The sequence below is a fragment of the Lathamus discolor genome, chromosome 6 (genome assembly GCF_037157495.1).
Source record: "Lathamus discolor isolate bLatDis1 chromosome 6, bLatDis1.hap1, whole genome shotgun sequence".
Classification (NCBI taxonomy): Eukaryota; Metazoa; Chordata; class Aves; order Psittaciformes; family Psittacidae; genus Lathamus; species Lathamus discolor.
Window position 1 is genome coordinate 89574522 of NC_088889.1, and position 20775 is coordinate 89595296.

The window sequence follows — 20775 nt, forward strand, 5'->3', positions numbered from 1 at the left end:
GTAATTCAATCAGCTTTAATCATCTGAGATGTTTCTGCTAACCGATGGCAAGGGTATTTGTTCTAATAACCTTGAATCGAGTGGTGACACTTTAAAGATGGCTCCCTTGAACAAAGAGAGATAAAACACAATTTATGGCAGGATGTTCAATCTCAAGGCAAATTCCCACTACTGTAAATTGCTGCTTTTTCCCCCAGGCCAGCCCCTCACCATCCAGCAAGCAGTCTGTCTTTGCTGGTTTACTACCCATCCTCCTGCACTTCTCCTCCTCACTGCTCTGGAGGCCTGTTCACAATAATACTTCCCTAAAGATTTAGTCCATCATATTTACAGCACTAAGTGGGAAAAATCAACAGCTCGGTTATAAGAACCAGGCCAACACCCAGAGCCACAAAGGATCAGAAACCTGCCATATTCAGCAGCCTATGAAGCCCACAGCACTCAGTTCCACCCTCCGGACCCTTGCCAGCTTCTCTAGGGCTGGTGGCACAACCACCCCTCAGCTGGCCAGAGCCACCAGCACAAGCTGCCAGTGAAAGCTCCAGTGCCCTCCGGGCTCCCTGCACCAATGGTTACTGGGTTCAACGCATGCTGAGCACACAGCACTGGTTAAAAAACACTCACAATACACCAGGAACAACACACAAGCCCTGTATCTTCCCAAGGAAGCCTGCTAGGAAGCACTGACCACCAACACTGTGATGGGCTGAAGGGACCAGGAAGACTTCCAAGTGCCTTGGGATGCTGAAGAGCACCGTTTGCTCACACAGCCTTTAGGGAGTATTGGATTCTGCTACAAAGTCCTGGCTGAGGTTTTCGGTTTATATGCAAAGCGATGCTATTACCTCCCTCCAGGTAAAAGGCAATATGGAAGGAACAAGATAAGTTCAGGAATCTCTCAGACAGCAGCCCAGCACCTTCCACAAAACAGCCCCATCAAAAGCTACCTCCTCCACTCAGGAGAGGACCTTGCTGGAGGCATAAAGGCAGTTCAGTGTCCACAGGTCAATCAAAGCATCAAAGCAAAATTAAGTGCGGTTTGTAATTACTGGCCATGGTGATGGCTTATACAGCTTTGGTTCTGCCACCACTGGAAATTAAATAGAGGCTATTATAAAGTCAGTTCAAAAAATCAGGTAGCTTTCAGCAACGAGGAACCTGGCTGCCGTTTAAACCGGCACTTCAGATGCAGGAGACTCCATCCATCTCCATTACAAATCCTCCGAGCTCATCCTTGCATTACTTTGCCACATTAAGCAAAAGAGTTCACATAAAAAGCCTGTCTGGCTTCAGACATTATCCAGCTAAAGAGGAGGAAAAGAGAAAATCCCTTGTATTACCTCTCCCCAAACCTTCTCCCACATCTTTGTTCCTTCAGACCTGGCTTTTCTCAGAAGACATCGCATAGCCCTAATTAAATCTTCATGTGAACTCACTGCTACTTCCTGGCAGAGCACACACATTCTTGGTGTGCTGATGGACCTACAGGATTTGCTGCACTCCTTCCTTCTGGTGAGTGTTAGGCCTCGCTTGAAAACATCACAACTGTGTTCAACACAATATGTTGAACCAGAAATACAAAATCATTCAGTTCCTTTGAAAGGATGAAGAGGAACATAAGTGAAAATCATATTCCACAAGCTCATTGAAAAAAAAAGCCTGTGGAAACAGTGGGCAAAAAGCACTGTCTGAGAACAAGGCATGCTTTTGTTTCCCTGTTGTCTCAGAGAAGGGATAACTGGCAGGGATATGAGTAGCAGAAGTATCTTCCTTCCAAAATAAGATCTGCAGCTCCCTCTTCTCCCCCCCCTGGAATAAGAATCCATTCTTAAAGCACAGCTGAATTTTCATTAAGGGAAGCTGCATCAGAAGCCCCTCACACCCTTAGCTGATGAAAGCAGCTCCTTTGGAGCTTTGTGTTCAAAGCCTCCAAGTTGGAAGCAACTGCTCAAAGAGGGGATGGAAGAGCTGTGAAAACCTTTGCAGAGGCTGGAATGCAGAAGGTTAGAAAAGCAGCTTTTAGTGCTAAACACCCCCCCAGCAATCCTTAAGGAAGCCCCTTTAAAACACTTACTGATGCTAAAAGGAACTGACAATAAATAGATGAGAAATGATTGCCTTCCCTTTAACAGCACTCACTGTAGAAGGCCTGTCCAAGCAGCTATCAGCCAGCTGTCCCGGCAGATGTGGTCAGATGGCCAAACACAAAGCAAAGGCACTTTAAAATCACGTTTAACTTTCCCTGTTCCCATTATTACCCTCAGCACTTCTGTCCTTAAGCAGAGCAGATAACCACCCCAGATGGCTAAAGCAAACCAGTAACTTATACAGATGCTCCATAGAGTCTGACAAAGCAGAGTCCAGCCATTTTCAGTGTGTGGTGGGAGACTCACCCATGTGAGGGCCTTTGACCTCTGCAAAGCGTGAGTGAGGAAACTACTATAGAAGAAGCTCTGGGCTTTGAGGCCACGACCAGGTCCCCTGCCAAACATTTCCACTTTAATTTCCAATTGGAAATTGAAGGAACAAGTGGACCAAGATTCCATAAGTTAACATGGAATAGCTATAGGCTATATATGCTATACATAACTCCTAAATAAGGCATTAGAATTCCTGTTGCTTTGAAACGCAGAGCATTCAACTGCGCATGGCCTTGGCTCCTGGGACCCCTCACTGCAGGAACCCGAGCTGCTCTGCTGCTCCTTCCCAATGTAAGGGATCTTCTAGTTCTTCAAGGTCTAAGAGAAGAGAGCAGGAGGCAATTGCTGCTTCCCACCCAAGCATGGGCAAGGCATCAAACTCTGCACAAGTGGTGTCCAGGCCTCCTCCCATGGTCCTGGCTGTGGCAACCCAGCCCAAAACCAGACCTGCCACAGCTGAGAGTGAATGCATCTGTGGGAGGGAGGGAAGGAAGGAGGAGCAGCCACAGCAGCCCAGGAAGGCCTTGGCCAGTCTTACAGTGGAAGCACAGCCAAAATAACCTGCCCGATGTCCGCAAAGCATTAGCAAACCACAATGGAAGCTCTGGGCTGAAGACAGAGCATTGTATCCCTAAACCACAGCATCCCCCCTGCACATGCACAGGACCAGGGGGGTTCCACTTCGGGTTAAAGGCGGCAGAACCCCAGTGCTGCTCTGTAACCAGGCACACACAGGGAGGAGAAAGAAATGGGGAAGGAGGGCAACAACTTCCCTCCATCCAGCAGCCGTGATGAAGTGGTGTCGCTCCCCCCCCCCCCATAGCAAACAGCCTGCCCAAAGCCACCCCCCCCCCCGCTGCCCACAGACCCCTCTGTGACCCACACTAAGGCACACAGCACCCACCAAACCCAAGCTCCTCCACGGCCAGAGCCCCCCCAACCCCTACTAGCCCCATTAGACCCCCCCATACCCCCATTAGCCCCACAGAGGCCTCATCTCCCCCAGTTAACTCCACGGACGCCCCCCCCCCCCCCCCCCATAGGCCCTCACTGACACCCCCCAGCCTCCACATCACCTCACCGGCCCCCACCGCCCGGAGGCCCACAGCCCCTCCATAGCCCCGCTGCCCCTCCAGCCCCTCCTCGCCCCCTTACCGAGGCTCTGCCCCACCGGGGTGCTGAAGGGGTTCCCCAGCAGAAACTCCATCTTGGGATGACAACAAACAGCGGCCTCCTTCCCCCCCTTCCCCGTCCCTCACCCCGCCCTGACAGACAGCCTCACAGACCAATCGCAGATTGTTTTATCGAGCAAGTCCCGCCTCCTCGCGGTTGATTGGATGATGGATGGACACCTCGTGGACTCATAGGCTAAGAAGAGTGTCCATCACTGTCAAGAGACAGGCACGCCCCCGCGGTAGTCCCGCCCTCCCGTTGATGGACGTCGCTGCTGTCATTCCTCATTGGGCAGCGGCCAAGCCATTCTCTAATATTATTGAGCTAGGGGAATGTCAATCAAGCGACTCCCCTCCCGCCCCGAGGGCACGGTGCGGGCGATGATTGGCTGACACGGATTTCTCGCGCTCTGATTAGCAGCCGGCCTTCCCACCCACTCCCTGACTATTGGTGGATGAGCCTGTCACGTGGCCTCCCTTAGCAACGCGCCGGGGCTTCCTTAGCAACCGGCGGCTGAGTCGCGGGTAAGGGCCGGGCAGGGCCGCGGGCTCGGGGGACCGGGGCTGAGAGGCCCGGGGGGCCTCGGCCTGGGGCTGGGTGGGAGCCGGCGGAAGGCGGCAGCAGACCGGGGTCAGAGACACCCTGACAGGCAGGGACAGGGCCCCGTAGTGTGCGGGGAACATGGCGCTCGGCCCAGGGCTGGGGTCCAGTGGGCAGCAGCTTCACGTCTGGAGGCTGACCCGTTGCTGGCACAGACACCATATCCTGGGCTGCATCCAAAGGAGCGTGACCAGCAGGGTGAAGGAGGTGCTCCTGCCCCTCTGCTCTGCTCCTGTGAGACCTCACCTGGAGCATTGTGTGCAGTTCTGGGGTCCTCAACATAAAAAGGACATGGAACTGCTGGAACAAGTCCAGAGGAGGCCACGAGGATGATCAGGGACTGGAGCACCTCCCGTATGAAGACAGGCTGAGGAAGTTGGGGCTGTTCAGCCTGGAGAAGAGAAGGCTGCGTGGAGACCTCAGAGCAGCCTTCCAGTACCTGAAGGGGGCCTGTAGGGGTGCTGGGGAGGGACTCTTCATCAGGGACTGCAGTGACAGGACAAGGGGTAACGGGTTAAAGGAGAGAACTCTCTAAACCCATGCATTTATCCTTCCTGTCCTGTGCCAAATACCAGCAGAACTTACTCCATAACTACAGACACCTCACACAAGCAGCAGTTGGACGGTTCCTGTCCCTCAGACTGATTCATTAACTGGGCACAGCTGTAGGAAGAAAAGAGGTCTCCTTGCTTCCTGAGCAACATTAGGGACATTTAAATGACAAAGAGCAGAAGGGTTTGATTGACAGCATTGTCTATAGCCCAAAAGGAAGCGTGTTTCCTTAATGAAGGTGGGTTTCAGCAACAAGTGACTGCCATGCAATGCACTGTTGCTCTTTAGAGGTGCTGCACGGGGCCTCCTTTCCTAATCTATTTATTTGTCCTAATCCTAGTATTCTTTATCAAAAACACCCAAAAGTCATTGGAAGTTCACATATGATCATGCCTGCCTTGCACTTCGAGCCAAACCAGTGACTCCTTGATACAAGTTAAGTCTTTGATATGAACTGGGAGGTATTAGCTCTTAACGCTCAGCTGTGCTCCTAATTCCTTGGTATCATCACCCCTCTTCAATGAGCGCTGGAAACAGCCAGGCAGTCATTTTATTTCTCTTTCTTTTCTCTCCTTTAAGGCTGATACCATCTAAAAATGAGTCACTTGTATGAGAACATCGAGCCAAACATTATCGATGATGAACTGGTTCATAAAGTTCTTGAAGAGGGGCGCATGGAGGACATAGAAAAGACCGTCGGAAAGGAAGGCTTTAACTTCAAGGATGTGAAGGAGCTACAGCTTAGTTTTAGAAGTGAGTATCAGAACAGCAGAACAATAGAATCAAGCATGAATAGAATCATGGCAGTGAAACACGATTAGCTTGGATTTGTTATGTGAAAAGCAACATCTGCACTTACATTTTCGGGCAGAGCACTATGAAGTAGTTTCATTTGAGCGAGCTGGGTGCTTTTGCTGGTGGGTAACATTAAAGCTGCTTAACCCGATGCTATTATTGCCACCGCTGTTCTTATTTAACATTTATATTGTGGTGACACCTACAGGCCACAGGCCTGTGGGGCTCTTCTGTGGACAGCTCCAACCCTGGGCAAGCTCTACCATGGCTGGTGATGATGTGAGAGCTATTTGGTCGATCATGGTGATTACAGGCCAATTCAGTGGCTTCCTCCCGTCATCGGTAGCATTATCACAGCTTGCCTCTGACTGTCCAACCAGGCTTAAACTTGCATTCTAAAAAGGAAACGGAAGAACATTTGGCTCAATATTTGAGTGTTCTGGGGGTATGTAATTTGATGGGCAAAAATCTGCCTTCGATTATTCCTCCCATGCTCCAGTGAAGTCGTGGTGTGTGTTAGTTGGGTTCCTTAGAGCAGGCTCCCTGATCCTGCATGTGTTCCTCCTCAAATACAGAATATGGAACTGTGTGAGTATTTTGTGCATGAAATTCCTTCCTTTAATCTGCACTAAACAGTGACAGCAGCAAAGCAGCCACCAAAAATGTCCTGTGAAGTCATTGCGGAGGGAAGGAGAACCGGGAGTGGGAATATTCTGTGTTGTGTTGGTCCCAGTGTTTTGCTGTAGTGCCTAACGACCTGCCCTTGTGATTCTGTTTTGGGAGCAAGCTAAATGCAGGGATATTGATTATCTCTAAACTGCAGCCTTCACAGAAAGAGTAGACCCCAACTTGCACTCCTGCAATGAGAATCCCAGGAGCCCAGGAGTCATTTACACAAGCAGTTGCTGGCCACCTCTAACCTGCAAATGCAGAGAAAAGCAGAATCTCATCCCAAATCTCCCTCTTGGAGCTGGAAAGGAAAATGAAGGTCAAGGTCTCCTAGTAGTGGATTCATAAAGCTGCTCCTGACTGCAGGGCCGTAGTCAGCATCCCCTCAGCGGCTCGTTGGCATCGCTGATGAGCACTGTGCGCTGGGGCAGGACACTGAGGTTAACTGGGCTGCTTCACTGAAATCTCATCCAGCCAGTGGAGCTCTCAGCTCTCTAGAGCAGTCATCACACGCTCTTGTAATCTGCTGAAAATCATTTTGGAGGTAAGACTGGGCATGTCTGCCTTGTGCAAGATAGCGTGGCTGCCGCACTGAGAGCTGTCTCGCATGGAAAGCAATTCTCTTTGGTTTATTTGGGGTGGTTTTTTATGGTTTTAGATATCCTGCAGATTGCTAATCTGTGGCAGTTTGAGAATCTGACTAAACTGCAGCTGGACAACAACATCATTGAGAAGATAGAAGGTCTGGAGAGTCTGATTCACCTTCTATGGCTTGGTAAGATACAGGCAGACGAGGCTGGGTGCCTTCACACAGTGTGCGATACAGCCAGGATGTCACATTCCTTCTCAAACACGACTGATAGGAGCTTTCCCAGGGAAGGCTGTCAGCTGTCGGTGTGTTTCCTCGTTTGACTGTCAAATGTCAAAATGCCTGAATATCAGAGCTGCAAAACAATCCTTCAAATGTTTCAAAACTGGGTTTAATACATGCAGGGTGCAGGAACAGGAAGCTGAGATTTTCAGGTTGTTCCCAGGGTTTGGAGGTGACTTTCAGGAATATTTATGGAAACATCTCTGTGATTGAGAAGCCTGTATGCTGTTTTCAAAGCTAATGCAGGCATTTTGAAGCCTAGAACCCACTCTCCTTACCCCTCCATGCTGAGGGGCTTGTCATCATTGTTGTCCCAAGAAGTGTCCATCTTCATAGTCTTATGTGACTACTTTCGAACTCAGGATGATGAGAGTGGCATCACACAGTGGTGCAGGTTTTGATGCTGGGCAGACTGGGGAGCTTGCTGCTACAGACGCATCACTTAGAGTGCTGGCTGGTGGTGGAAACATGCCCTCAGCTGTCTTTGGGAACACTGTGGAGGGCTGCAGCTCACAGGGACAACTTCAGATGTCCAATAGGCTCTGTGGTTCACACTGTTCTGCTGCACAGTGACTGACTAACACACGGGTGAATCAACAGCTGATCACCACCACGTAAGCACAGTGTTCTGAAGCACACTTACATGGGTTGGTTTGCCCAAAGGCTGCAGTGCTTCAGCAGCTGCTGTGTGTCTTATCCCTCCAAGGCCTGGGGTGATGCAGACACCTCATCAACCGTCTTTGGGCTTCTGAATGGCTCAGTACTGGCCTGAGGAGAAATACTGCCCCTATGACGAATGTAGGTGTTATAATAGATGTTCTGACAGGATAAGAGGAGATTTCAAGGAGTGAAATAGCTCAAGTGAATATATGCTTTTGCATGCCTCCAGGGTGATTGGTCCTATGGGAATGACCCTGACAGTGGGCACTGATGTGGCAGGCAAGAGCCTGCAAGAACTAAGGTAGGGAGGGTCAGCTTTGTCACAGAAATACCCCCCCTTTTAGGGCATTTCCCCACCTCTTTTCTTGTATTTTGGGTTTCCCCATAAGGTACAAATCACTTTCAGCCGGACTCTGCACGGAATACCTTCAACTGTGGAAGGACATGTGCACGGACCGTTGCAAGGGGGAGATGTGAACAAATGATGGTTTAATGCAGGCTTTCCTGCAGAACACTGAACACCCCTGAGGACAATACTGCCCATCAACTTCTAATGCAAGAACCAGGCAAAATGCAAGGTCTGAATCAAGGTGTTCTGCTAGAAATAACTGAACTTTCTCAACTCTTCCTCAGACTTGTCCTTCAACAACATTGAAGTAATCGAGGGCCTGGATACCCTCGTCAGACTGCAGGACCTCAGTCTCTACAGTAACAGGATATCTAAGATCGAGAACCTGGACACGTTGCAAGAGCTGCAGATCTTCTCCATAGGAAAGAATAACCTGACCACTCTGGAAGATGTGAGTGCTCCCTGGATTTGCAAATGTTCCCTGTCGAAGGATCACCTATTCTGAGGCTGATATTTGCCACTGTGTCTGAGTCCCTCCTTAGGGGAGGAAATTCTCCTTAGGTTTTCACTGCATCTGTAGTGTAAATTATGGTTTTGGTAGGCTCTGTTGGTGCTAAGTGCTTACTACAGCTATTTCTCTTTTAGATTATTGACTCCTGGGGGCCTGGTTCTGCTACTGCTGGCAGAATTCCTATGGGATCCCATGAAAGCTAGAAAAGGAATAAGTAGCTATCGATGAGAAAAGGAGGGAGTGGAGATGAGGATGTATTTGGGGTTCTTTCAAGGTCGGCTGACCAATCTGAGGCCCATGATTTGTATCTACCCCATCCCCCTTCTCTCTACACCCAGCGTTTATGTATTCACAATATAAATTTAAGTATTTCCTTTCCTGAAAGGATTAGAAACTCCTAATTCAATGTTGTCTGTGTTTGGCAGCAGAACACCATATGTATCGCAACATTAAACTGACTGAGGGTGGATTTAGATTAGACATTAAGAAGTTTTCCCCTGTGAGGGTGCTGAGGCGCTGGCACGGGGTGCCCAGAGGAGCTGTGGCTGCCCCATCCCTGGCAGTGCTCAAGGCCAGGTTGGACACAGGGGCTTGGAGCAAGCTGCTCCAGTGGAAGGGGTCCCTGTGTGTGGCAGGGGTTGGAGCTGGATGAGCTTTAAGGTCCCTTCCAACCCAAACCATTCTGTGATTCTATAACTGTATTAAGAACAATGAATTTCAAGGCTGTGTGTTTCCCAGCACTGGGATGAGCATCATCTCTTTCCCCTTGGCACAGGTGGTCTATTTCAGGAGGTTTAAACACTTACGGACGCTGAACCTCGCTGGGAACCCTCTCTGCGATGACGAGCGGTACATGCTCTATGTTGTTGCTTATGTTCCCAACCTGGTGTATTTGGACTTCAAGCTCGTGAGAGACTCCACAGTAAGCATTCCTGCATTCCCTGCTTGTGAAATCCAGCAACAGCATCTTACAGAGCATTTGCTTTGTTGGTGTGCCAGCAATATCCTAGCACTGGGGGCAGGTTCCCTGCAGAAATGAGGCTCCCAGAAACACGCAGTGTTGATTCTGCCTCCACCTAACAGCTGTGAACCTGTAGGCCAAATTCTATCAAATCTGACAGGGAGGCAGAGGTGTCAGAGGCATGATGTCTTCACAGATTTTATGGAGATCAGCAGCTGTGTGTGGGAGGGGGGCCTGGTTCATGTTGCCACAGAGAGGCTGCAGTGTAAGCAGAAGCCTTCTTAGAGATCAGAAATATCTCAGAGGAAATCAGTCTTGAGACATGGATCCGGGGGGAAGAAGCCTTGGTGGTCCTGCTGCTCAGGGAGCAATTACGGAGTGGACTGACTCTGTATCCAGGCAAGCAGGTACCGTCGAATGCACTTCCCACTCTTGATTCTGACAGTGCAGCTGCACTGCTAACCTGTGGGGCTGCTTTTTGATCCCAGGGCTCAAAGGAACAAAGAAGGGGGTTTTGTTTGGGGTTTTATTTTAAGTAACCAAAGAACATGATTAATTGTGAATTTGCTCGGCATAGAGCAGGGCCTGTACTTGGAATATCTATTACTCTTACCCTAGGATGGAAAGGGTTTTCCAGGTCACTGAGTCCAGTCCCTGCTCACACAGACAGTACGTCATAGACCTGCAGACTTAAATTTGTCAAGCTTCAGTTTTGAGCTAATGAGGTTCTTGCCCCTGCCACTACTTTGCCATCCACTCCTCCAAAGAGCCTTCTCCTCCCTAGTAAATGTATTAAACTCTCCAGCTGATCAAATCACAGCTCAAATCCTGGAAGTCAAAACAGGGCTTCCTGCTAAAAAAGAATAACAACCCGAAAGATGAGGGAATGGGGAGAGAAAAGTTTCCTGGGACTGAATCCGCACAGAGGCACCGAGTGCAGACTCAGAAGAACGTGGCAACAAAAGAAGGGATGAGGAATGGATTAGAAACTTCATAAGCAGTTTAATTAAAAGCCCACGGAGAAATGGAGATGCATGTGTCACTCAGGTGCATGTTCTGGAAAGTCCAAAATGCTGATGCCCACGTTTTTTTGAGCGATGCTGCATAATCTAATAACAATTTGCTCTTTGTTCTCCTTTCTCAGAGAGAAGAGGCAGTTTTACAGTATCAATATCATATTGAGCTATTGGAACAGGAGGAGGCTGAGGCCCTGGCTCAGCTGGAGGACAAACAGGCAAAGCAGAAGGAGCTGGAGTACCACAAGGTACGTTTTCTTTGGCTGGCTGTATATTGTCTCAGGAGAAAGAAGCGCAACACATATTGACTTCTCCTTTACCTGCTTGAAGATTTAATGAGAGGTTAACATCGACCGTGCTAAAACTAAGGCTGGGATTAATCTCTGTGATCTCTGAATCTCATCTTTAGAATGAAACCAGGAACTGCTGTGGAATACACATGATGTGGGGAACATACTTCTTCTGGCTGAACAATGAAACTACAGATACAGACCCTGCAAAGCTAAATAATAAATCATACCCAAGGATCTTATCAGCCTGACATGAGATTAAGAACATTACAGGTCTGAGAGGACTCTCAGCATTGTCATAGTGCACTGACTTTTTTTCTCCTTCAGACTAAGTTAATGCTTTTCATTAGTTTTATGGTTAAACCACTCCAGGCATACAGAGATCACTGTAGTCCTGTGAACAGACTGAAAACAAGCCCAGGCAGAATGGTGCTGTCAGTCTGGCTCTGTATTCTCCACCTCCAAAAGATCAGACTGGCTGGAGAACAGGAGCTGGTTTACTTACAGGGAGGGCATCTTCAGCTCTTCCTTCCATCCCTCCCCAAAGTCCATTGATTCCTTATCTGAAAGGCTTAACAGCCTTGTCATATGTGGTTGAATGTGATAATGTCTTCTATAAGACTAAACAGTGTTTTCTACCCTCAGGCTAGAGTGTTCTAGCAGCAAAGGCACCAGGATGGTTGTCAGTCCAGTTGCAGGGTGCTTTCCTCACTTGGTGTATCTATTGTGTTGGTATAACTGTGTCTGCGCCAGCGTTCCTTTGCTGGTAAAGTGCTTATAGGAAAGACACATGCTGAGCACTGGCAGCAGGTTGCCAGTCTTCATTTTACTTATATTGCTCTGATTCTCTTCAAAGACAGCCTTTGTTGAGTACCTGAATGGATCATTCCTGTTTGACAGTATGTTTGCAGAGGATACAGAAGCTGCCAAACTGGCTTGCCTCCCTGGAGTGGATGACCTGCTGCAGGCATATCCTTCCTGAGTTTAGAATACCTACAGCTAAAATGTAATGCCTCGAGTTAAGAAGGAGGTGCATCCACAGGGACTCTTCATCCATTGCTTTTGTCCAGGGCTGAAAGCTCCATTGATGTAAGATCTGAAAGAGTCTGTGCTCAACTTTTGAATGGTATCAAAAAATACACTGCAAGACTCTGAGACCACTGACAGCTTTAAGGCTTGATGCCTTGTGAAATATGAGGGCTAAAATCAAATGGTTTCTATGACTGGCAAGCTGGCCAGCCCAGCTTGAAACAGCCCAGTTGTAAACCCAGTTGTTTCTGTCAGCAACAGGTCATGGGATTCCAGCATTCCGAATCCTCACTGTTGTAATTACCATATTCCCTTTCCTTCCCTTGAATCCAACGCCTTCTTTTCTGACCCTTCAAGAATCAAGGCTTTGTACTTTCTTTAAGTCAGGAATCCACTTACAGTTTAAAATGAGCTGCAAGATAAATCTCTGTCAGATTGTGAGAGTGCAGCCGCTGAAATCAGGTTGAAATGGAAGTGGTAGGAGATAGGAAGAGACTCATCAGAATGATACGAGTCGCATATCTCACAACCTGCCAGAGCTGGCAACATGAAGTTTTCAGGCCAGCACATTTTTCTGATCATTGCTCCTACATGGAGGATCAGAAAGCAGACACTTCTTTTCCTCTTCTCTTTTCTCATTCAGATTAATAGAGCATTGTCAAGGCCGGTAACTTGACCTTCTTTAAAATTGCATTACACTGTTGGGGGGAAAAATGCATCATGGCTTAACTACAAGAGACTCCAAAAACAATTCCATTGCCAAGATAATAGCAGAAGAAAAATTGACGTTATTTTTGTGATGCTACCAAGTCAGGAGTTTATTCTCTGCTCTGGCTGCAGGCTCCAGAGCTGTATTTATTAACTATCCTGGCACTGTATTCACACTTCTGAAGATAGATAGTGTTGTATGCTTCATTCTGCTGCTGTGTCAGAAAAGAGTCAGAGAAGCTTATGCATTTCCTTTTCTTCAAGGCCTTTTCCCCCTCAAGTTGCCACAGCTTTCTCCATACCCTTAAGGTAGCAAAATCCTCGGTACAAAACATGAATGGGTGCCCCAGCCCTGCCACAGACAATACATGGCAGCCTTCTCCCTGCAAGAACCACGGGGTTTACAGAACAGTAGCTTGTAAATCTTGTTGCTTCAATCTGCAGAGGTAGAAGGAACGTAGCGTGTTGCTCCACTCAACAAGCAAAATACCTTGACTCTGGTGTCACGTACAGGGAGGAGTTTGTCTCAGTTTGTGAGAGCCTTTTTAACTATGTGCTGAAGGAGCATGAAAACCGAGAAGCTGAAGTCTCCCATTTCTATGAATACCTTAATGAAGTGTTAACAGCCAACCAGCAAGAAGGCAGGAAAAGAATCCTAGAGTTTGAAAATCAGAGCAAAAAGGTAATGTGGCTATACTTCTGTTTGTTTTATACGTGATCTGTCTATATTATATCTGTATCATGTGCCAGCTTTTAATTTGACTGAAAACAAGGATAACTCCATGAAAATTAGTTCTACTATTCTGGATTTACACTGCTGTAATAGGAATCTGGACTGGATCCCTAATGGTAGAATCACAGAGTGGTTGTTGAGGTTGGCAGGGACCTCTGGAACAGACGCCTGCTCCAACCCTGCTCAAGCAGGGCCACCACAGCAGGCTGCCCATGTTCATGCAGCTACTGAATAAAGGATGGAGACTCCACAACCTCAGGGGGCAACCTCTTCCAGGGCTCACTCCGTGATCTATCCTTAAGTTTTCCTGACAGGATTAATCTATACCAAGAAAAGATGCTGTATTAATGTCATTAACTAACAGAATGGTGAAAGGTGTTTACTACTTCATGTAGGAAAAGAATTTGGGGATTGAAGTTTCAAACCCTTTGGGCAAACCACAGCCAGCTATCACTGGCAGCCTTTATCTGTACTGGAAATTCAGTGTAGGACACAACTTACATGTCACCAGGTTATTTTACCACTCATAAAGGTAAAGATCTTTCAAGGCTTTACAGAAAGAAAGTAGCTAAGTATGATTTCTATTTGCCATCCAGAAAAGTGACCACTCTTTAACAAAACAGAAATGCTCAACCTTTCTTTTGGCTAAAGCATTTTTGATGAAGTTGATTTAAGATCTATATAGGTTTATCAGATCTAATGCCAATCCCCTTTGCTTTGAGGCCTCCAATAGTTCTTTGTTCATTGAAAAATGGGGAAGAAAAGGAAGGAGATTGCAGGGGATTCTGTCTGCTTTCAAGTCATTTTCTGCTTTGGTTTGTTTCTTCAACAGCTCAGAGAACTTTAACAAAGTAGATCAAGTTATTGCAATGTATTTCTAGCCTTCTTTAAGCAGAAACTATCTTTTCTCATTCTGCTCAATTATAGCCACCCACTGTGGCTGCTAAGGGTGCAGCTTCTAGCTGGATCCCTTTCTAACCATGTATAATAGATGGATCATTATTGTGTTTCCACAGGAATAATAAGAGGAGGGGATGCTAAAGCCCGGTGACCCTGTCAGCTGAGCAGAGCAACTGACACCAGGCAGAGTCACAAGCCCTGGCTCTCTTTGGAAACCAGGTCACTTCTATTTAGGTGCCTTGTTGCTGCTGCTGAGTCACTCTGCTCCCAGGTCCTTGAACCTTGCTGACTCATGCTGGCACACCGGCTCCATACGCTCTACTTGGGATATGAGTCTGCAGCCTTATCAGAAGGCAACATGGAAAGATGGAGATGCTGCGAGGGCTGGAGCAGCTCTGCTCTGGAGCCAGGCTGAGAGAGCCGGGCTGGTCCAGCCTGGAGAAGAGAAGGCTCCTCAAGGGGAGACCTTAGAGCAGCTCCAGCACCTAAAGGGGCTACAGGAAACCTGGAGAGGCTACAGGAAACCTGGAGAGGGGCTTTGGACAAGGGCCTGTAGGGACAGGCCAAGGGGAATGGCTTGAACCTGCCCGAGGGGAGACTGAGATGAGCTCTTAGGCAGAAGCTCTTCCCTGTGAGGGTGCTGAGGCGCTGGCACAGGGTGCCCAGAGAAGCCGTGGCTGCCCCATCCCTGGCAGTGCTCAAGGCCAGGTTAGACACAGGGGCTTGGAGCAAGCTGCTCCAGCGGAAGGGGTCCCTGCCCGTGGCAGGGGTTGGAACTGGATGAGCTTTAAGTTCCCTTCCAACCCAAACCAGTCTGGGATACCAGGATTCTATGGCAATGCATACTCAGTTAACTTTCATTTGAATTCCCAATAAATCGTCCATTAAAAGACAAAACCAAACCCCCCAAACCAACCAGCCAACCAAACCCCCCTCAACAAAAACCCAAAATCAAACCCAAAGAAACATGGCTAAGGCCACATTTTGGCCCTCCACCTTTGTCTGATGACCTGCAGGCTCAGCTGTAAGTGAGCTGCAAGAACAGGACCCAGGGGTCAGTGAGATGGTTTTCATCTGAATACTGGAGAAGTTGGCATCCAAACTGAACGCTGCATTTTAACAGCATTTCCCCACTCATTTCAGATTGCCAGAGGAGTTCAAAGGCTGCAGAGGCCCCAGCAGACTGCAGTCTGTGAGCCTTTCTTAGGGGCTGTTTGTCTCGCTGTAATCCTTTCATGTAAACTTGGGTAACCTGTAAAATAACTGCTCTCTGAAGTTGCTAAAGGAGCAAAGAAGCATTAAAAGCCTTGAACTTTGAAGTTACTGCTCCCAGAGGTGTGTCTTGAATGGCTGCAGAGCTTTTGGAGCCTCCTGACTTCTTTACATTAGACAAGAACATTCCTTGCTCTCCCCCCTGCTTTTAACATTGCAGAGTTTGGGTAACCTGGTTTGTTTTCAGACACAAGTCTTGGCAATGGTTTTCAGCGAAGTCCCCTATTTCAGCCCATTCCATTCCCTCTCAGAAGTGGATTGGACATCCTAAACCACGTATATTGTTTTCCTTCCTTGTTTTAACATTTGATTGTTAACTTACTTGGAACAGATTTGGAAATAACACATTGGAGGACGAGGTGGTTTTGATCCAAGAAATCAGACATCGTCTCTGATCCAAACCTAACATCAATATTTCCTTCTGAAGGGCAATAAATCTTTGCTGTAAGAGGAAGGCAGGCCATGAGAGGTATTCCATATTCAGAATACTCAATCCTGACCCCACGGAAGTCAATCAAGATTCTCCTTGACATGAAGGGGATCAGGATTTAGGCCTGCGTTTCTTCCTGCGAAGGTACTGTTAATCTCTTCTTCATGGCCAGCAATGTCAAGACTCTCATTAGTTTTGACTTGCGATGTGTCAGAAGGGGAACCAAAGTTGGAGGCATTGAAGGAGCAAAGTCTTCTGCTGACCGGAGGATGAAGAAGCGTTTTCACTGACTCCACTGCATTGCCCCTGGTGCAGCAGCATACCTCAGCAGTGTTGACTACCCAGTATGTAAATGTGGAGACTTCCTGAATCATCACATTTCATTTCAGCTCATCAGCAGCAGGAACTTTCCTCACATCTCTAACAAGTTAATTAAATTGCAATGGAGTGCTGAACACAAACTACGAGTAATTTATGTATCTCTGTGTTTAGAGGCTGAAGGAGATTCATAATGCCAGTAGTTATGATATTGCTGAGTCGAAACGAGCCCGGTACAGGGAGGACATCCTTCAGCTCTCTGAAGCACTCATGGGCTTGGAAATACTGATAACCGACCAGCTGGAGGTAAGGCTCAAACACATACCTGGGAGACCTCACATCCACAACATGATGGGGGTCACTTTTCTGACTTTGCACCCTTCTGTTTAGTAGCTTGTTGCACAAAGAGTGGGGCATAGGTCTCCATCTTACTCCTTTTCTACTCAGAATTGATCTGGAGGAGATTAGGCCCTGGACATCAATACATTGCAGTAGATTTCTGTTCCTCAGAGCAGAGCATAGTACGTCCTTTACATTTATCCAAGCTGATTTCCTAGGCTTTAGAGAAAGGGTCATTCAGTCATTTTATAGGTCTGCGTACAGAAGTGGCTGCCTAGCATGGGGTGTGCATTTGGGATTCTAGAGGTGTAATGCTTTGAAGCTCATCTTTGCTCTGAATAAGATTACACACATTCCTGCTCAGCTTCCTGCATTTGCTTGCATAATAGCTGCCTTTTTTCTCCCCAGACTTCTCCTCAAAAAAGTAGGGCAGGGCTGCTAATGTGCATCTTCAGTTGAAAGAGAAGAAATCTGTCTCGAAATTAGCAGGCAGGAGCAAGCAGCTGCAGCAGGTCACTGCTGTGAATGTGCATGACAGCAAGCAGCTCAAAATGGATTCCTCACTGCAGCAGGATTGTGCCTTTCGGTGTTTTCGCTATTGGTCCTCGTGTATCTGCAGTCACTGATGGAACAGAACTCAGGTGGCTGTATTTGAGCTGTTGTATCAAGGCATTTAAGTGCAACACCTCACAGTCGATTTTGAGAGGGGTACTAGGCAGCAATTTTAATTCCTGAGGGCTAAACCAAAAGCTGCATTAAGCCTTGGCATTGGTTCTGCTTCCAATAAGAGGCTCTTCATGGAGACTGTGGCATTGCAGGATACAGGAATACTGCACTCTCCATGCACTACTTAAGTGAGGGCAAAAAAGGATCTTGACACCAGCTACGGGAATCATTCAGTCTCCTTCCCTCCCATAACCTGATTGTGATGTTCTGGCCCCAAAGGAGGAGAGAAAATCTTGCAACACATTCAAAACACTTTAAATGCTTGAGGCAGTTCAGTTTCTGACTGTGCTGGGAACAGCAGTGAGTCCAAATGATAATCAGATGTAGATTCTTCCCAGGCTCCCCAGCTTGCTTTTATGTTTATGCAAGTTCACATGGTAATATCTCCTCTTTTCCCCTCTGTTAAGGAAATACTAGAGGAATTTAAAAGAAACATTGCTGCTGTAGCATCAACATTCATTGAAAACGTGAAAGGGATATATCCTTTGGACAGTTTGTTGGCCTGGACCTCCCAGTGAGGTATGTACATCTCACCTATAGGCTCAGAAATGAGCCATCACTATAGAACTTGGGGGGCGGGTTGGGTTGGTTGGGGTTTCTTTTCACCAGCAGAAAAGGTCTCTTCACAGGAATGGTCATTTAAGGTGCTCAGCTTCTTTCTGTTGAGACCCTGGAGAGCACAAAAGGATCGAAGTTCTCCTGTGCCTGTAGGACTTCTGCAGCTTTCTCCCCCTTGGGAATCTTCCTTTCTTCCCACAGCAGTGACAAAGCCCTGGGAAGATCTGGTTAGGCTGATTCCTTTGTACATTCCTGCTATAGCAGCCAGTGAAATACAGTTCTTGCTGAAGTTTCTTTAAATGGCTTCCATTTTGGGGTTGTTGATGTCTTCTGGAACAAAGTGGGATGAGAATAACAAAGTGCTTCAGTGACAGGTTACACTAAATATAGAGATCTCTTGGCCTGGTGCGAACAATTGCATCATATTCAGAGCTTAGCTTCTATCCTGGGAGGCCTCTTTTAATTCCCTTTGCAAACTTAGGCCCACTCTCAGTTCTGTGTAATAGATAGCAGTGAGGATGAGACCTAATGTGTGATTAAGAGCACTAAGTGTATATCCTGACATGACAGCAGCTTCTGGCAGCAGCAAGGCAGAGGTCCACTCAGTCTGTAGTTACAGGAGCTCATTTAATCCCTGTAAGTGAATGGTGTGCTTAGCTTTTTCCTTAACCATCTTCTATACGATGAACCAGTGCCGGGACCTGGAAAACCATCACCATGAAAAGCTGCTGGAGATCTCCATCACCACGCTGGAGAAATCACTCAAGAATGAGCTTGACGTGGATTTGCCAGCTGCTGTTCAAAGGGTGAGGGCACCAAAACAATTCATCTCTGCTAGGGAGCTGGCAAGAAGAGGCCACAGCCTCTTCTCTGAAGAGACAGGGTTTCCAGGAGGCTCAGTACTGCTAGAGCCATGCCTAAGGCAGAGCATCACCTCCTCCTGAGTTGGTCCCAGCCCCAGCGCTGCCGGACATGTCTGCTGCCTGGGATAAAGGATAACTGCACTGCAGGTTTCCCTGGGTGCTGCCAGAGCTGGTGGCAGCAGCCCAAGAGAAGTGCTGAGGGAATCTCTCTCCTGCTTCCAGCACAGCTCACTGCTCTGGCTGATTTCCAGGCAGCCCCAACCCAGCAGGCACTTAGGCAGCCTCTCTGCTGCCCTCAGAGCTGGGTTGGTTCAGATTCTCCCTGCTCCCCCAGGAGAATCCAAACACTGCTCTGTTTGCCTTGGTGATTTCAAATCCCTCCCAAGAGCTCCCCAGCCCGTGCTTTGGAGGCGGGATGTGACATTTCAAACGGAGCCTTCCACCGAGCCCTCAGTCTTGCTGTGATAGCAAGAAGCCCTTCAGAGAGCACAAAGATCTCTGCAGTGCTCCAGTCAGCAGCGCTGCTGACCTTTTTGCCTCCACTCTCCCTTCAGTTCGTGGCTAAATGCCTCCAGTTTTGCATTCACTGTGGTTTCCCTCTGTCTAGATTATCCTCCTGTTACTCCAGGTAATCAAGAGCTGACAGACACAAACCAGACCCCTCAACCCCCCCAGCCTGGGGCGGGGGGAGCTCCCTGCTTTATGGCCTGTGCAGATGGCTGCAGTTCCGCACCATTGCTGTGCACCCATTTTGCCTCGCTGCCATCCATTTCCACAGAGAAGCAATCTTCATTTGTTCAGCAGCTGCACTTGGCTGCAGGAGGAGAGTCATTATGGCTTAGTGAAGCCACCCTCCATTTAGAGCCCCGGGGGCAAGTCACTGCTTCCATTAGAAAGTGGGACTCTCCAAAAATGAAGATTTATGGCCAGGGCCACCAGTCCAAGTGACCTTTCCAAGTGGGATTTTCCACTTCCCACCCCTCCTGGGCTGGGCGTGCTGGAGCACAGGCAGCCTTGCTTCCATACTAGCTGCCCACAGGGGCCTGCCATGTGCTGCAGCAGGGCATTTGCTCCCTGCTCCAGCACACACGGTACTGCCTCAGTTTCCCCACCCATAGTAGGGATAATTCTCCATTGCACCCTAGCGAGGCCCACAGGCATCCTAGCGAAGGGTAAAGCTCTGGATTCACGCTGATGACTGGGGCTTTGTCTGAGACACAGGGCTCATTTTCCACCCCCTGAGCTGCTAGTCGTGAGCTCTGCTGCTTTCCCTGCGTGCCTGCCCCCCTCCTCTCATCCGGTCACGTTACCTCCAGCTTCTGGTGGACAAAAACACCATTGTCAACGCAGTCAACGCATCCCATGGCACCCGCCTGCGGAGCATTGATAAGCGAGAGAGCGACATCCTCAGCAACATGGACCAGTGGCAGAACTCTGTGACAAAGAAGGTAAGAGACCCTCGTGCTCAGGGGGACGGGACACAGGTAGGTCTGGCCCAAATGGCAGGGACACCAGTAGTAAAGATGCTCCCTAACCTTTGCTGGAGCCCTGTTGGTGCTGGGGACCCTGGCCAGGGATGCTGACAAGCCTGTGGGTTCAATCTGTGCAGGCTTTCCAAAACGAGATTGACAGGAACCGCAACCGGGTCAAAGAGATCATTCTGTTCATTGAGAATCTCCAGGAGGAGCTGGATAGCATCAAGATCCCGGAGCCCACGGAATAGGTCTGCTGGGGGGGGTGCTTTAGCTGGGGGCACACAGGATAGCAGCAGCACACACAGCCAGGGATGCTGCCTGGGACATTTCTTCTTCCATCCCACTATAAACTGCAAATAAAAGATACTTCTTGACCCTGGAAAAGCTCTGTCTCTTCCATCACGTTGGCGTGAAGCCGTGCAGACAGAGCTCAGATCTGATCACAAGGGGCTATGGATCAGCTGTGAGCTGTCTGAACCAGCTCATCGCAGCGCATCACGCCTGAAAGCTTTGCTACCTGCAAGCACGGTGGCAGGAACCTGTGAGCCACAGGCACG

General features: G+C 48.4%; 2 protein-coding genes across 17 annotated transcripts in view; one reads left to right on the plus strand and one right to left on the minus strand.

Annotated features, from left to right (window-relative positions):
• TOM1L2 (target of myb1 like 2 membrane trafficking protein) overlaps positions 1 to 3677 on the minus strand; it is a 56989-nt gene extending 53312 nt beyond the window's left edge. For all 15 annotated transcript variants that reach the window (XR_010613747.1, XR_010613749.1, XR_010613742.1 and 12 more), the window contains exon 1: positions 3576 to 3677. Coding sequence is in view for 4 of the 15 variants with exons in the window: in XM_065684670.1 (XP_065540742.1) it covers positions 3576 to 3627 (52 nt within the window). In the remaining 11 variants the exon portion in view is untranslated. The remainder of the gene's footprint in view (positions 1 to 3575) is intronic.
• Positions 1402 to 20592, plus strand: DRC3 (dynein regulatory complex subunit 3). 2 transcript variants are annotated; one of them, XM_065684673.1, is made up of 13 exons: positions 1402 to 1512; positions 5325 to 5498; positions 6868 to 6984; positions 8374 to 8540; positions 9376 to 9522; positions 10706 to 10825; positions 11724 to 11835; positions 13111 to 13286; positions 16432 to 16563; positions 17730 to 17800; positions 18563 to 18686; positions 20060 to 20191; positions 20353 to 20592. In XM_065684673.1, exons 2-13 carry the CDS (start codon positions 5342 to 5344, stop codon positions 20464 to 20466), a joined length of 1569 nt encoding a protein of 522 aa, XP_065540745.1. In that variant the 5' UTR covers positions 1402 to 1512; positions 5325 to 5341; the 3' UTR covers positions 20467 to 20592. The 2 variants fall into 2 exon arrangements, with proteins under 2 accessions (XP_065540745.1, XP_065540744.1); XM_065684672.1 differs by lacking the exon at positions 1402 to 1512 and adding an exon at positions 4079 to 4117.
• The last annotated feature ends 183 nt before the right edge of the window (positions 20593 to 20775 follow it).

Excerpts from the sequence above, each read along its gene's own strand:
- DRC3 (XM_065684673.1), top strand. The coding sequence starts at position 5,342 with ATGAGTCACTTGTATGAGAACATCGAGCCAAACATTATCGATGATGAA. Across the intron at positions 17,801-18,562 it reads ATTGAAAACGTGAAAGGGAT|GATGAACCAGTGCCGGGACC; the intron begins ATATCCTTTGGA and ends CATCTTCTATAC. Across the intron at positions 18,687-20,059 it reads TGCCAGCTGCTGTTCAAAGG|CTTCTGGTGGACAAAAACAC; the intron begins GTGAGGGCACCA and ends CGTTACCTCCAG.